Source organism: Marmota flaviventris, chromosome 5 (assembly GCF_047511675.1).
Source record: "Marmota flaviventris isolate mMarFla1 chromosome 5, mMarFla1.hap1, whole genome shotgun sequence".
Taxonomy (NCBI): Eukaryota; Metazoa; Chordata; class Mammalia; order Rodentia; family Sciuridae; genus Marmota; species Marmota flaviventris.
This window is the reverse complement of record NC_092502.1, coordinates 146,427,578-146,443,955: the sequence shown is the minus strand read 5'-3', so window position 1 is coordinate 146,443,955 and position 16,378 is coordinate 146,427,578. Positions and strand designations below refer to the sequence as shown.

Sequence of the window (16,378 nt, the reverse complement as noted above, 5' to 3'; positions counted from 1 at the left end):
GATAGATGGCCCAAGAGCTCATAAAAAGCTCTATAGCCACAACATCCTCAATGCGAAAGGACAGATCTTCATTATTGATTACTCTGCAAAAATAAATGTGTAGGAAGTGTTAGAGCTGAAACAAACTTTCCCAAATTTGCATCTTTGTGACATTATACAACACATGGGTGTCATTAGCGATCATTAGATTGCCTACTTTGGGTTCACATTCTTTTAGCATTGTTTTTTATTTTTAAAAATATTTTGTTTAGTTGTCAATGGACTTTATTTTATTTTTTTTTTAATATGAGGTGCTGAGAATTGAACCGGTGCCTCATGCATGCTAGGCAAGTGCTCTACCACTGAGCCACAACCCCAGCCCTCTTATAGCATTCTTGCCGAAGTATTTTAACAAGATTTCCAGAGTCTAGAAAATATCTTAATTAGGATGTTTAAGGTCATCAAAATCAACTGTGCTAGTTGAGTGCTATAAACAAAGATGCATTTTTAAATTTAAAATGTATTTAAGTTTTAAATACTTTTTCTTGCCTATGAAAAACTCAAGAAGGTATTCCATCAGGGGTTCAGTGTTTCCCCTAGGGAATCTACATATCAAATACTTCTTTGGAAGATTAAATGTCATCTCACTTTCTAAACTAAGACAAAATATGCTCCTTGGAGCCTCAGGAAGAATACACATTGGGCTTGTTTATAAGGCTATCCACACACACCAAATTAAAACTTAAACATCTATTTTAAGAATTTGATACAGATTTCATCCAATAAAGCTATTGGAAATATTAAGATCCATGAAAATATTTTAAGAGTGAAAGAATGAGACACAGTTGGTAGTGAAATTTAGATCAAATCAACCCATTTAACTTTTACTAAGTGTCGAAGTTTCAAATAGTAAAATCTTGTTCGTTTTTTCCTCCATCCACAACTTTTGTCCTGAGCATACTGGCAGACCAAAGACTTCTAGAGTTATTACTCACAATGCAAAATGCTCCAAAAAGAAAAACAAAAAAAAAGAAAAAGTGGTGCCCCAAAGGAGCTCAGATGCGAAAAGAAACTTAGTTTGCCACAGTCTGTTGTTTGGAGTGAGCCTTATGTCCCAGGCTCACACATACATACGGTGGTTAGTGTCTGTCTAACCTGAAAAGTCTCTGGGCCTCCTCACCAGGCTTCTAGTGTGGAGTAGACATACTTCAAAGAGATGCTCTTTAGATGTTTGACGAATAAAAGATGTTGGGATTCTAGGCCTATCCCTGCCTTTAACTCTCTGTGACCCTGCATAAGTCCTTTGCCTCCTATGCCTCGGGTATTTTTTTTCTTTTAATTTAGAAACGAGGGCTCCAAGGTTTGAATATCACCATCTTCCAGCTTGTGACTGGTTTCCCTGTTTCCACTTCGCCTTTCTGCAGCCTGTTCCCAACACAACACCCTGAGGGTCCCTTTTAACACCCAAGTCAGCATGTTACTCCTCTGCTTCCTCCATTGGCTCTCCAACTCAGATGGCACGGACACGTCATGCCATGCTCCTGGCCTACTCCCTATGGGCTCCACCATACCAAGGGCTCCCCTCCCCCTCTGTTCCCACTTTGCCTCCTTGTTGTTCCTCCATTAATTCAGATACAATTCCACTGAATGTTCCTTGCACTAGCTCTTCCTCTGGCCTAGAACTCTCTTTCCAGGTATTCACAGGGTTTACTTTCTTTAACACTTAGTCAACATGTCACATTCTTAATAAGGCCTACCCCAAATTTCCTTCTGCCTTAGGTGGCTCTATTTGGTTCAAAAGTTCTTATCACTTTCCAAAATACAACATAAGTTTCTAACTTATTATTCATTGTTATTTCTGCCTATTAAAATGTAAGCTCCCTGAAATAAGAGCTTTTTTTTTTTTTGGTCAGTTTTGTTCACTGATGTATATTAAGCCCTTAAAATATTTCTTGACACATGATAGGTATTTAAGGTATTGTTGAATGCATGAGCAAAGAGCATGACTTATTCTCTTTTAGATGACCAGCATCTGCCAGTGCCTGGCCCCCAGCTGCTGTGGAACACACTTCCTGGATGCAGAAATGTTTGCTCTGTGCTCCCAGGTAAGTTCCCATTGTGCTTTGTGAGCATAGTAGCCTATTCTAAGGAACATCCCCTCTAATCAGAACTGTGTGACTTCCTTCTCTTTCTCATTACCTATGTAAATGCATCTTGAATGAACTACACTTTCTTATAAGCTTAGGTCTCTCGATTCTCAAGGGTAGCTTCTCATGAGACACATTTTTTGAGTAGAGGGGAAAGCAAGCGGAATGTTCTTGACAGATCATGAACTGAGTCAGAGATGAGGATACTGAGCCGGATTCTGCCAGTAAATTAGGCTAGTCGGTACTTTATGCAAATAACTTAATCTCCATAACAAATCTATAGAATTCAATATCACTATATCATTGACAAAGAGCTGAAGCCTAGAAAGAATGAGCCATCTGCACTGATGTGTCAAAATGCATTGTCCAACTTAGATCTGCTAGTTTCCACATCTTCAAATCATATCATCTCTTTGGGCTTCTTTCATTTTTTTTTTTTTTTAATCTGCAAAGTGGGAGGGATAGAGTGGAACAAATGGTATTTAAAACCCTAATGAGCTTGCCTAGCATGCACAAGGCCTTGGGTTCTCTACACATGCTGTCTGTGCATGTTAGAGGTGGGGGATAAGGTCCTCTTGAACTTTCACGTTCTCAGCTAAAAGTTCTGAGTTTAAAAGAATCATGTAAATCAAAAGCATTATAGAGTTTAGTTGCTTTAAATGAATTCATCTTGTTTCTTCTAATGAATTCTAAACCCCTTGATAATGCCTAGGAGGAATACCTCATAAATTTGACCATTACAGTGATTATGGCAAGTATGCAATAAATAATTATTTGACAAAGCAAATAAAAGCTTCTATTTCAGGATTTGGTCCAATTTGGAGAAGTCGTAAGTCTGTCTCATGCCAGCCTGATTGCCATGAACTTGGTAGACCTAAAGTTCGATTGGCTGTTTTACAAACGGGAAAAAGGCATAAATGGTGAGTTTACCTGCAAGAGTTCTGCTGGTCCCTGGTCTTTCCCTTGAGCCCAAACTTCCAAGCATTTTCTGGTGAGAAGCTGCTCTGTGGTGGAGGCAACCTCTCAAAGCTCCCCCACCTTTCTGTTCCCACATCCTTGAGAGATTTGGGTCCTGGCCAGGCTTAATCTTTTGTCCTTTGGTATTTCCTGTTGCTGGAGGTGGAAAATACCTGCTCCATCCTTGCTCCACCAGAAGTTCCCAGAGGAACCAGTTCTGGTGACTGGTGACCAGGCAGGGTGCAGACACAAGTCCACACATGTGACTCGGAGGGACAACTATGAGAAGAACCTTGGAGTTCTGAGAAAAACCAGGTGTTCTTGTCCTAAAACTGTGAGGCTGAGGATGTAGCTCAGTGGTAAGCTTAGCACGAGCAAGGTGCAATCCCTAGCACAAAGTAAAACAAAAACAAACAAACAGAATCTATGTGACATGACAGTTTAATTCACAAATAATCCTACAAGTCTTTTATGTGTCTAATTCCCTGTTATTAAAAAAAAACCTTTCTAAAAATAGCAACTGAAATAATCATAACCTGTTGTCTTTCTTTTCTAGAGAAAAAATTATTGTTATGAAGGAGTAGAGACTGGAAATGAAATATATTAAAAGATTTCCAAGTTCTCTGCTGCATCTTTGGCTCCTATGTTGCATGCTTGGGTGCAGCAAGGGTGTCCCATCTCCATCTATTCCCTCTTGTTCCTTCAAAGCCTCTGTTTTGCTCACTTCTATGTCACTCTATGAGATACAATAATTAAGCTTGCTCCAATTTCCTGATTTCATCTTGCCCTGGCATCCAGTGGAGACCCTTTTGTGCTCAGATGCTCGGGTTATCAGCTCAAGGATTCTGGGGAATTATCTGTGGTTAGGATGGATCCCCTAAGCTGTTCCCCGAAGAACAAGGGCTGGCCTAGATGGCAGTGATCCTGGCTGCTGGAGTTTGATTTCTCTCTGTATCTCTTACACTTCAATACCCTTGATAAGTTACTCCATGTTTCAGCTTCTAAATTTCTGATAAATTAGGGGTGAGGTTTTGGAAAAAACCTGTTCCATCTCTTGGTTCGGTACGAAGATGGTAGATGATAAAATATGTGAAAGTGCTTCAAACGTTGGATATATCATACTAATGAAAGCTGTAGGTGTCTCTTCTGAGTTAAATCTGGGCTCTGGAAGCAGACAGGTAGATTACTGGCATCTGCTTAATTCTATCCTGAAACTGCATTTTTTCCACTGTATAGATTTCCTTAATCATCTATCTAGCCATCCTGCACAAACCACAAAGTCCACTCATCCTTGTTTCTGACAGTGGCAGCAGCAAGTTTCTTTTTTAAAACTCTCAATTGAGGGAACCAAGTTGCTACAACCTCTTTGGGGTATAAATTAGTAATACTTATGAAAACTATAACATTTCAGAGCTGGCAATTTCACCTGTAGGAATGTATCTTACAGATATTATTTACCTGGGTGAAATAACTTTTGTACAAGATTATTGATTATGCCACTCTGTATAATAATATTTAATGATTAGAAGCCGTCTAAGTGTCCACTGATTGGGCATTGCTTAAATAACTTATGGCACACCCATATAATGCAGTTGGAGAGACGATTAGAAACCTTTTTATGGGCTAATAAAGAATAATATACAAGAAAATATTGCATAGAGGGAAATAGCAAGGTGAAAAGCAAACTTTGTATACCTTGATATCATTTGTTACAAAATGGCAAGAAAATAATAAACCTATACTTATTTTTATACTGATAAAATTCCTCTAACAGCACATAAGAAGTAGATTCTGGAGTACTTTTGAGGTTTTGTTTTCTCATGGGTGGTGTATTTTCTTTTTATGCCCTTTTGTACTTTTTGACCTTGGACTATGGGAATATATTTAATGCATAAGTGAAATATCAGAATGTATAATCAAAATAAATGTTCTCAGCTTTAAAAAATATTATACTAAATTATATTCATCTTATTCATTTCTGGGAGATTCCTGGATCCCTCTAAAAAGTCACTTCCACGGGGTTGGTTTCTCCTCATTTGCTTCAATGACAGCATTACTTCGTTTGAGCCATGGAGAGGAAATCCCTGATTGTGCTCAATTTACAGTGAGAGGGTCACTTGGTGACCAACAGCTCTCTTTTTCAGGAGACAAGGAAGTGAATCTGAAAAACCTTTAAATGCAGTTGTTATAGGCTCAAATTCTGCTTCCACCAAGTAGCCCTTGAAGTTATAACAACTGCATTCCCAACCTGAAATCTCCCATTATACACCATCTGGCAAAGGGGGCATGCTCTTTCTTCATCTCTCATCCTGTGTAAAGCATTGCAAAGGCCTGGGGAGTTTGCTTACTGGCTTTCAGCTTTGCTCATAGGACTATTCCATTTGCCTTAAAAAAGCAAATATAAGAAAATAAAGATAAATAAATACAAACTACCATGGCTTTGGTCTTAGGAGTCTCTTAACAAACTCACAATTTCCTTCTTGATGCCTTTACCTCCATATTTATCAATAAAGTAAAGACACCAGGAAGAGTCCAGTCCAGCTCATGTATTCCTGGGGTTTTGACTTACTTGCTTTGATTTTGGAATTTCCGGCAGTGCAATATGTCTAACAGCAGATGCCATCTTTTCAGGGTAAGAAGGGCAGGAACTGCCCATCTCTACTCTCATTAGGAATAAATGAGCCTCCTCTTACAAGTTCTCTCACTAATAGCCCACTGTCTCCTTTCTGGGAAGCAGTTGCAGTGGGTGGCCTTGACTCATTGTTGGGAGAACTGGAGAAGTCTCTTCGGGGACAAGAAGAATGGAGTTACCCTCGCTGGAGATAGGAACTCAGTCCTGAAATTCAAAACTTGATTGTGCCTTTCAACTGGTGGCTCCTATTGACCTTCAAATCTTTGATATGATACACAAAGGGAGATGGGGAGTGCCTTCCCCTATTCCCTATTCTAATTCATCCAGGCTGTCTCTCCCTTTATCTGAACCTCTCTGGGGCTTTTATCTTTTCTTTTTGGTTTCAAAACATCTTGAGGACATTTTGCTCTCTCTCTCTCTCCGTTTAATATACGAAAAAAGTTATGATATTTTAGATTTTTGGGGACTATATAAATTTAGAAATTACATTTTAAATACACACAGTTGTCTCACTTTGCTGTTGGCATTCTAGTCTGGAACAGCTTACAAATACAAAGCAAAGGTATCTTTATACTATATAACTATACCAGGTGACTTCATATACTTCTCTGGATGAAGCCATCATCTCTGATGAGCCATTTCTTGAATAGGCACAGGGATGTAAATACTCTTGACCAGAGGAATAAGCTCTGGACAATTTTGATAGCACTGAAGCTTAACATGAAACTCATAATTACTTTTTATAACAACATGTATTATTTTATTTTGCAGTTGCAAAATTACCGTATATACACAGCTGATTTTTAAAATACAGAAGAGTGTGACACAAATATAAGAATCAACGACAGTCTCATATCTAAATAACGAACTTTCTCATTAGTACCCAAAGTGCTTTTCTTTCCAGGGATCCCAAAACTCATAATTCTTATACTTGATGAGTATAATGGCTAAACTGGGTGCCCCAGAGTTCTCTGTGTCTTTCCGTATCTCATGGCAGTGAAACAACTCACCCAGCTGCCAGACCAAATACCTGACCATTGTCATACTCCAGTGTTCCATAAACATAGAGTACTCTAACACCTGGAACGTACCAGTCGGAAGAGATGGTGCTTAACTCTGATTGCCTTCTCCCCATGGTGTCCACTCTTCACAATCTCATTCACAGGAGTGTAAAAACAAAGGTGCACAATGTTCTCTCTCTGATTGATGAAAGATGGGCAGAAGTGACTTCTGCAGAGAAATGCTCCTCCTATGTCTTCAAACACTGGCTAAGAAATTCCCATCATCAATCCCAGAACCAGGGACACGATGGCCTTCAAGTGGTCAAGGGGAGAGAAGGTGGCTGCTTGTTAGATTGCAGAAGCCATCTTGAGTGAGTTGGGAGATCATCAGACCAAGAGAAAAGTTCTCCCAGCGTCATGGATTGGAAAGAAAACACTGTATCTTATTCCACATGTTCTGAGGCTTTATGGGATGGCAAATGATACTTAAAAATAGTATAATTTTGGAGTTGGCAGCAGATATGAGTCCAAACTTCCTTCACTGATAAGGAAATATGAGGCTCAGAGATTTGTCTTAAATCATTGATGGCAGAGCCAGGCCTGCAACCAGGACCGCTGGGCTCTCAATGCTTCTCAACTGCGTTCCACACACTTGCGGATAAGAACCAGAAAGTGGGTGGACTGGCTGTGGGCTTACATTGCTACAGGGAATGCAATGGAAAAGTGTTCTGTGAACTGTAGCACCACAAAATGGAAGGTTCTGTAAACACACCCGCTTGTTTGATTGTCTACTTGAAAAAGAAATTGGAAATTTCTTGGTATCTGAATTATCAGGAAGAAAAATAGAGCAAAATAAAAGCCAGAGATAATCTTAGAACAACACCAAGTTTTCTGCTCCCTACTCCAAAATAACCGTCTTTACCAACTCTCTTGGAAACAGCAAACTTCCTCTCAATGTTCAAGCACTCCTCCTCTTGCTGGGCCCCAATGCTGATCAGCAGTAGACACAAAAATGCCAGAGAAAAGGAAGAAAGGGGACATGGTGAGCCCCTTGATGGGCCTCCAGTGGCATGAACAAATAATGAATTGGAGTATATTGGGATATTTATTGTAACCGTCTTCTTGGCAGCTCCCCATTTTCCTGAGAGAGGCATCTACAGCCGTGTGCTCCCTCCGTGGGGCAGTCTGTGTTGTGATAACAGCTCCCTGGGGATTACTTGCTGGCTCTACTCAAGAGGCTAAGAAGGTAGGGGACAAGTAGTGACCGTATCACTCTGAGGCTTTTATTTCTGCCTCCCAAAGCCCTTTACAACTATTAAGTCTCTTCCTACAACTCTCTTGGCTTTCTTCTCTGGCCAGGGAAATACAAGCTTTTCTTCTAAACTTGAACCAGGTAAATAAATATCTTCTCCCATTCCTGCCCCCATTCTATTCAAATCCCTGAGACTTGCAGTTCTCTGGAGGGCCAGTTTCACTGACTTAGTGCACTTTGTATGGAGCACCTGCATTTGCATGGAAAAGATGAAGCAAAAGGCAAGGGGTTCACATTGTCTCTGTGCAGGTCACCTGTCAAGCATTAAAGAAAATCATTTAAGGCTAAATGGCTTGAACATGGCAGAAGTGGGGTATACATTCTGGCAGAGTTTTTAAATTATTCTATTTTATGCTGGAAGAAAACAGAGGTTCAGCTCCAAAACTGAATCTGTGGGTTGTCTGATTCCAGAGCCCAGAATTTTGATCTCAATATACAGCCCCACTATACCCATGCAGTAGGAGACAGTTCCCTGGAATGCATTCTGAGAAGGTGGGAGAGAGGGCTGGGTTCAGTGTACAATGGCTACCCCTGACAATTTTTCTGTATTTCTGCTTCATGAAGGAGAAGATGAAGCAGAGAGAAATCACACTCTAGTCTATGCTCCCTATCCCTGTGTTGCTTCTCCAGAGCAAGGATGGCAAACCCACAGCTTCCTTTCTTCCCAGTCCTCTGCTCCAGGAGCTTCTGATGAGTGGCAGCCCAGCCAAGGTCTGCTAATGCCTGTGCAGGGCCTGTCTCAGGGCCACCATCCCCCCACCCCCCAGCTTCCTGAAATGATGCTCTTCCTTCTCATTTCCCAGAAGTGTTGACGAAACCATTAATCTGAACCCACAACCTGTCCACCATTCTTTGGATTCCCGTGGTTCAACCTGTGTGAGATGCCCCTCTGTCAGGGGCTTCAGGAGCAGAGTCCGTGTCAGCATGGGTACCAAAATGTGCCTGCTCCACTTGCTCAGGCAGGTGGCCAGTGTGGTCCCACTACCAGTTGGTTCAGCCCAGCTGCTGACAGTAACTGCCCTGTTTACTTTGATTGGCTGAACTAAATTGTCTAAGGCACAGAATATGCTGTGGCATTTCTGAAAGATGACTGCTCTCGGGCATGAAGGAGATTATGCAGTAGGATAACCTGAGTCGCTGACCATAAGTCACTTAACTCCAAAGACAGTATTACCCTCGTTCAGTCCTGAGAATGGTGGGGACACCATTGTGTAGTGAGCCCTCCTCCAAACTCAACAGATCCCTAACAGAACTCATTATCTGCATGCACCCTGGCCTTCTTACCTTCATAGGTGGCACCATCAACCACTTGGTCACCCAAGGCAGAAATCAGAACATCAGCCTGTACTTCACCCTCTCTCATTCAATCACCAAGTCTCACGTGTGACACTTCTAAAATTTTCCAATTCAACATCTCCTCCTTATCTTTCCTGTAGAGGATTCACTGCAGACATTTAGCTAACTGCTGTAATAAAACTAGGGTACTCCCTGTAAGCAGGGACCAGCACCCAGAACAGTGTGGTGGGTAAGAATGAGAAATTTGTGCTCTAACAGATTTGAATGGACTCTAGGATAAATGTCTGAGATTTAGCTTTCTCATCTGTGAAATGAGAGTAATAAAAATTCCTCCCCACCTGGGTTTTTGGAATGTCTAAATAAAGTTAAAACACAACAGAGTTTGACACATCAGAGAGTGTTAGCTATTATTTGTAGCAGTCAATATTATAGTTGTAATGACATATGAGGAAACCAAGGCTCAGAGAGGTAAAATGCCTTCTTTAGGACCACATGGCTATTAAAAAATAGAACTAGTATATGAATCCAAGTCCATCCTTCCTCAAAAGCCACACTATTTTTTTTTTAAACATGGCACATCTGGGGTTCCTAATGCAGGTGTTAACGAGAAAATAGAACCTCAAAAGTACTAACACAAGAAGACACCATATATTCTGTAGAACAGTATGCATAACATTAGCTCATTTAAAAAGTTCAGAGTTAATTATAACCTTCTCTATTTACCACCTCTGATCCTTGTAAATTCCCTTTTCACCTTATTTTTCATCCTTTGCTCCCACTAAACTACCAGAGAGTAGGGACTCTCCATTGCATAGCACAGGGCCAGATACGCAACATGAAATATTTGTTAAACTGGTGAATAGCACTGAATTTATAAAAATAAATAATTTAACATTTATTTAGCACAGAATAGATAACAGTAGATGATATAAATGAGCTGAAAATACATTCAAACTATACAAACTTATTCAGAGGAAATTCTCCATTTACCCATTCCTAAGACACTCAGCTCCTGTCCTACCAGGCATACTCAGTAACCAGTCTCTTGAGTGAGATATTATATAGAATTGTACTGAATTTAAGTGCAATTTAAATTTCCTACCAAAGAAAAATTAGAGAGTTGGGGAAAATGTTTTATAAAAATTTAGTCTGTATGTTTTCTTTTCTGAGAAGTCATCAGTTTCTCTTAAACCCCTATAAAGGGCAAGCCACATGTCAACTTTTTTGTTGTGTAAAAGGCAAGACCAATAATGGAACGAGATGATAGTTACTCTGTCTGTGAATGCCGTCAGGTAAAGCCACCATCCGATTCTATGCAATTCTACTTACAGATTCCCACCCTTTGATCTCATGACCCATTTCTTCATATTTCTTTGACATGAGATTTTATTTTCATTGTGCCATCATTTCCTGGACATGGAAAAGAGTCATCCCTCTGTGACTTAAACATGACAAAGGACCAAAAGACTTTCCTTTCTTTCACCAAGATGTTTGAGGTCAACTCTAAACCGTAACACAACTTACCATGGTTTGAAACCAGAATGTGCTTTCTAGAGGAAGAAAAATAGTGACTACTTTTCTCAGTATTTTTTTGTGGGGGGGCAAGGAGGTGTCAGACAGATGTCTGCAACATTATTTAATACTTTCCCAACAAATTCTCTTAAAGGAAGTTGGCCTTACCTCTATAAGGTTTCTAATCTGCTCTTTTGTGAGCCATAGTCATAGCAAGGCACACTCAGACTTTGTCACTGAATGCAATGTCATTGTGCAATGACATCAAATTACACAAGCAGTTCTATTTTTATAGGGAAGTGATATCAAAATAACTACGGTTCTCTGTTTTATTCTGAATATATAGATTCACATGCCTCTGCACGTCCTCCCTCATATTTTTCTAGTTTCCTTTTCTATACATTAAGTGTGCATACATTTTGTTTGAAAAAGATAAAACAGAGTGAATGAAAAATTCACCCCAACACATAAGTTTTACTAGTACTTTTTACTAAAAATTATGAAAATTTAAGAATTTGAAAATGAAGTTATAGCTTTATTTCTTCTCGTACTGTATTTTGGGAAAGTAACTACTTCCTTCTTCCTTGCTAGCATCTCTCCTGCTTTTCTTTCCTATGCTGTAGCTAATAAACTAAGGAGTTGGTGTTCAGACACCTTTTTTTCTCTACTATGTTGCCTAGGGCTGATGAAGACATGGAAGCCAGTGACCAGCTAAATGGAGTCTTTGTTTCCACTGGACCCTCATGGAAGACACACCAACAGATAACGGAAGGGCTCTTCCTTCTTTCCTAAATGTGTTTGCTACTAAGTTGTCTGTTTGCTATTCCAAGTCCTTGGTGTAGACTCGGTGGTCTCTCTGACTGTCAATGAGCTCTTTTTATGTGTTTCTTTGTTAGTGCCTTCTTCTTGTTGCTTCTAACTCCTCAGTTTCCATTAGTGAAGCCAACCATGAGGGCGCCCAGCCAACGGGTCTACCCCGGCTCAAGCCAACTCGTACTGCTGTTCTCACAAATCGGAGGAAAGGCCTCACTGGGCTAGGAGGTGATCCCAGACCTCCTAGAGAAACTGGACTCAAGTCCTGGCATTTTCTTCCTTTACGAGGGGTGTTATTCACCTGTATTTAGGAACTTCCTCTTCCATCAATTTACCTTCCATGTTCAGGTTTTATTACTTTCTCTTCCTCTGTTCTTTAATGAAAGTGTTTCTATCTTAGAGACTGAATCTTCTGCTGTTTATGTCTTTATTTAGTTTATTTATATTTTGCATGGCTGTGATTGAACCCAGGCCCTTGAGCATTCTAGGTAAGAGCTCTGCCACGTTCTAGGTAAGAGATCTCCTGGAGCTACATCCCTGGCCTTCTTCTGGTGTTTGGAACACCATTTTGAATAAGTGTTTCTGCAGATTTTCCAAACATACTCTGGTACTTCTGAGCTCTATTATTACACACATAGGATTGAAAAATAAATGAAAGTTTATTAAATGAATGAAGGATATGGCTTAATTGTAGAAGAATCGTAAGCTTTCTGCTGAGTTGAACTGGGTAAATCAGATCCTAAAATGACGCTGCTACGTGAGTGCATCTAGCAATGCTTGCTAATTGGCTTCCACCTACACCCGTGGCAGCATCGTCTTTATAGCATCTTTCACAAGATGTCAGCTCGTCAGTTGATCAGAAAGGCAAGCAGGGAATGGCCTCTGGCACTAGACTGAGTTCGACTTCCTTCTCTATCATTTAGTAGCCCTTGACTTTGGGTGAGCTACTTGAACTCTCCATGACTGGTTTCATCAGTAACATGAGGAAGATTGTGAGACTCATACCTACCCATTCACTTCATGGGCTCTTTTGAGGATCAAGTGAACTAACATTTGCAAAACACCCAAAAAGGAGCTAGAATAGTAGGAAATAAATGTTTGCAATGAGTACTCTGCAGCTATTGCCTGGCTTGACAATGACTGTAACTCAGAGTGAAAAATGAGGGGGGCTGCTGCATTTTGCACTGGCTTCCAGGACAAGGACACAATCCTCAAAGGTCTGTTCCAGGAATACATTCAAATTTGGGAGCCTACTAAAGAAACCCATTACTTCTCTGGGTGAATCAGGACATGTTCTCTTTGAACATCATTACAATTAATTGAGCACTTATTAATCAACATTTACTGAAAGAAGCCAAAGATATTGAAATGGGATGTAGCTAAAGTCTTGTGACAAACTATACTTTCCTGTTGTATTTCTGTTTGTCTATGATTTATAAATCCATTTCTTTTTCTTATATAAATTCCATATCTTAGACAAAGCTATATCGTCTACATGCTACAGCATTTTCTTAATTTTTTATTGTCATCATCTTTTAATAGTTGATGGCAATCTTTGCAAGCTTCAAGGTGGAGATTAAAACTATACATGAACACCCTTTTGTGGTGGTAAACTGGTAGAATTTTATGTTAGAGCAGTTTTTACAACCTGGTGTTGGCTTAAGTTTGCCAACCTAAGGATTACTATATTAGTTTGGTTAAAAAGTTCGAATAAGTATTTTTTCAGCTATGTTTTAAGGTAAGTCAATGTCACCTATAAATAATAACTGAAAATTTCAGATACAAATAAACCAAACCAAACAACATTTTATTAGTACTGATTGCTGTCAATCAGGCTAAATTAGTAGGAAACTGCAGTGTTTCAAAAAAGATGTAGCTGGTTATGGCAGGCTGTCTGAGGCAATGGATGAAAGAGGTCTGTGTTAACATTTTCTCCAATTTGCCTTTCCCAGTTGCTGGGTGAAAGAGTGCAAACATGTAAAATATTGGGCCTCTATGTTTAAGTGTTGATATTCAGCTCCAAGTCAATACCAGCTAGAATATAATTACCATCAGAGACCTGTATCTCATTTTGGGTGTACTAATTGTATAAATTAATTTTAAGCAAAGGTGACATTGTATAATGATTACATTTTGACCACATCTAATGTGCTTACTTGCTTTGTTATTATTTAACTGCTCATGTCTAATGATTAAATTGTCCCTCCTTAACTTCTACATGAAATGGGAAGACGTTGGAGTTTTTTTCTCCTCTCCATACAATTAGCTGATTTGCATAATTCTAAAGGATGCTTCTCTCAGATTCCCACGTGTTTACCATGTATTGCTTCAAAGATGCCAACAAACTAATTTGTGTGGAAAAAAAATCTTCAAGTTCAGAGGAAAGCTGGGCTATTCTTTTGAATAGCTACAATCAATCCATCTGATAGTGTTCCCAGGCAGCCAGATGCCCCAGAGAAACAAGATACAGGTTTTTGTTTGTTTTGTTTTATCAAATGACTTACCCACAATGACAGCAGTGACTGTGAGCAGCACAAAAGCATTCCGAAACAGGTAATTTTTGACATCCTCCTTTGTGATGTTCTGCACTTTCTTCTTGGCCAAAAGTGTGCGCTTGCGGACTCCTTGCTGGAATCTCTCCATCCTGCCCCCAATCCTGGGCTCTTCTCCATTGCTTTTCGTCATATTTTACTTTTCTAGGAGAGTCTCTTCTTTCTATTTCAGGGTCTCCAAATTGCCTCCAGAAAGCCAAACCTCTTTGGTCTTAGAGAACACAACTACAATGGGAAAAAAAGAGACAAGCATTATAGCCTTCAGGGGTGGAGATATCAGTGCTGCCCACATGGTAGGTTACAAGCAAACTGCATAATCTCGGTAGAAATCAAAACCTGGAAAGCTACAACCCAGGCTTCCTTTCCAAATGTATGTATTTTACTGGACTAAACCATATGTGAAGAATGGGCATAAATTCAGAATATAGGGGCAGAAAATTGTGTTTTATTTTTTCAGTTTGTTCTTCTCCTTCAGTGAGGCAAAATATTATTCTTCAGAACTGGATGTGACACCCTACTCCTCAGAACCTAGCCAAGTGCCTCACAATATATACACCTGATAAATGTCCAATTGAACTGAACGCACACAAAATGCCCAATAATTACTTAGTGATACTCATGTTGTATACACAGTTGAAGAAAGTTGAGGTTGCTGTTCTAAGTAGTAAAATAACAGGCTATTTTCTTCATTAAGGATAAAAACATCTAGTAAATATGCTCACAGAAAGGATGCCAGTGCCCAGAAGACATGACAAATACGTTTCACTAGTTTACAGGATAAAGTTTAGACTTTTTTTCTCCATGAAATAAACAAAGTGCTCCAGTCACTTCTATAAAATTTCTAAAATCATAATCCATTTTCATTTTATTACAAGTAGAAGTACAAAGTCACATTTGTCTTTGGGGCAAACACATTGGAGTCTTCTGAGGAAACTATCACTGACTTCTAAGTGTTTTAAAATTTAGGATTTCTGGAACAGATGGGGAGATGAATCCAATTTTCATTCCAAACATTACAGTGTGTGGTTTCTGGCTTCTTTAAAGCGCTCTTAGGTTATTCAAATACAATGAAGCAAACCTTCTTCCTTCTGGAAATCAGCTGTTCTGAAAAACCGAGGGTTTCCTCCTGCTGCGTAAACCAAGGGTTTCCTCATCTAAGTCATGCCTTCCCCAGGATCAATCTGAGATGAAAACCGGGGTGCAGGGGGACCTGCGTGTCTGGTAGCGCAGGCAGCCAGCGAGTGTGTCTGTGGGGGAGGTGACTGGAAGCCAGGGGACTCCTCTCAAGCTTTTGGCAAATCCAAGGGTTGGGAAAAAAAAAAAAAAAAGACTTAACAGTTTGACTTTTAAATAAAATTGCAGGTTGGGGTCATTGATAATAAGACCTACAGCTTGTTTAAGACTTCACACTAGATTAAAAGCTTAGGGAGAAGTGAAGAAACGGAGAGGGGAGGGTCCAGTTCTTTTTTTTCTTTTTTTGAACTAGCAGCTCTGATTTCCTTTACCAGTCTGTCACTTTTAAGCAGACCAGCTCAATAATCTTGGCTCTTTTTTAGATCTCTGATCACCATCTATCCCCAATCTACCCCGAATGACTCAACTCCAAATTAAGAGAAGGATCCGCCATAAATAGACACCCCACGCTCACACCACGTTCAATCACTAACGTGGACTTTATCTACCAAAATGGCTAGCTTTTCCTCTCGGTACTCCTCCGCTGGTGAACAGAATACATCGGCGGAGAAGTGGATCGAGAAATCGAACCCAGTAGGCCTACAGGACGTCGCACTTACCTTCTCGGATCCTGTAAGCGGTGGAAGGCACCCCAGGCAATGACAAGGTGAATTCCCCAGCAGGTACAACGGAGTGACCGAGCGCAGGGCGCGCGCCAGGCGGGCCAGCCCTGACAATATGCATGTGCTCTGAAACTGCAACTTACTATCAGGCAACTTAAGAAAAGGGGAGGAGCCTGCGCGCGGGAAAGGGGAGAGGGGAAATGAAAACGGCACGGGGACCAAGGGGGAGCCCCGAGGTTTCTGGAATATTGATTAATTTTGGCACACCAGAAGCATGCTTGCTGGCTTTGTTTTGCTCCTTAGCCCACTTTCACGCTTTGTCAGTTCACTTGCATTAGAAATGCAAAATCAGGACCAGGAAGAATTGAAAAATAAATCGCG

At 40.2% G+C, this 16,378-nt stretch overlaps 1 protein-coding gene across 2 annotated transcripts in view; it reads right to left on the bottom strand.

The window, feature by feature from the left end:
* Slc1a3 (solute carrier family 1 member 3) overlaps positions 1-16,138 on the bottom strand; it is a 78,344-nt gene extending 62,206 nt beyond the window's left edge. The window contains exons 1-2 of one of the 2 annotated variants that reach the window (XM_027936231.2): positions 15,995-16,138; positions 14,154-14,426 (exon numbers count right to left, since the gene is read on the bottom strand). In XM_027936231.2, coding sequence (XP_027792032.1) covers positions 14,154-14,334 — 181 coding nt within the window. In that variant the 5' untranslated portion in view covers positions 14,335-14,426; positions 15,995-16,138. Of the gene's footprint in view, positions 1-14,153; positions 14,427-15,279; positions 15,446-15,994 lie in introns of those variants that run through there. The other variant, XM_071612667.1, reaches the window with a different exon arrangement.
* Between the last annotated feature and the right edge of the window lie 240 nt (positions 16,139-16,378).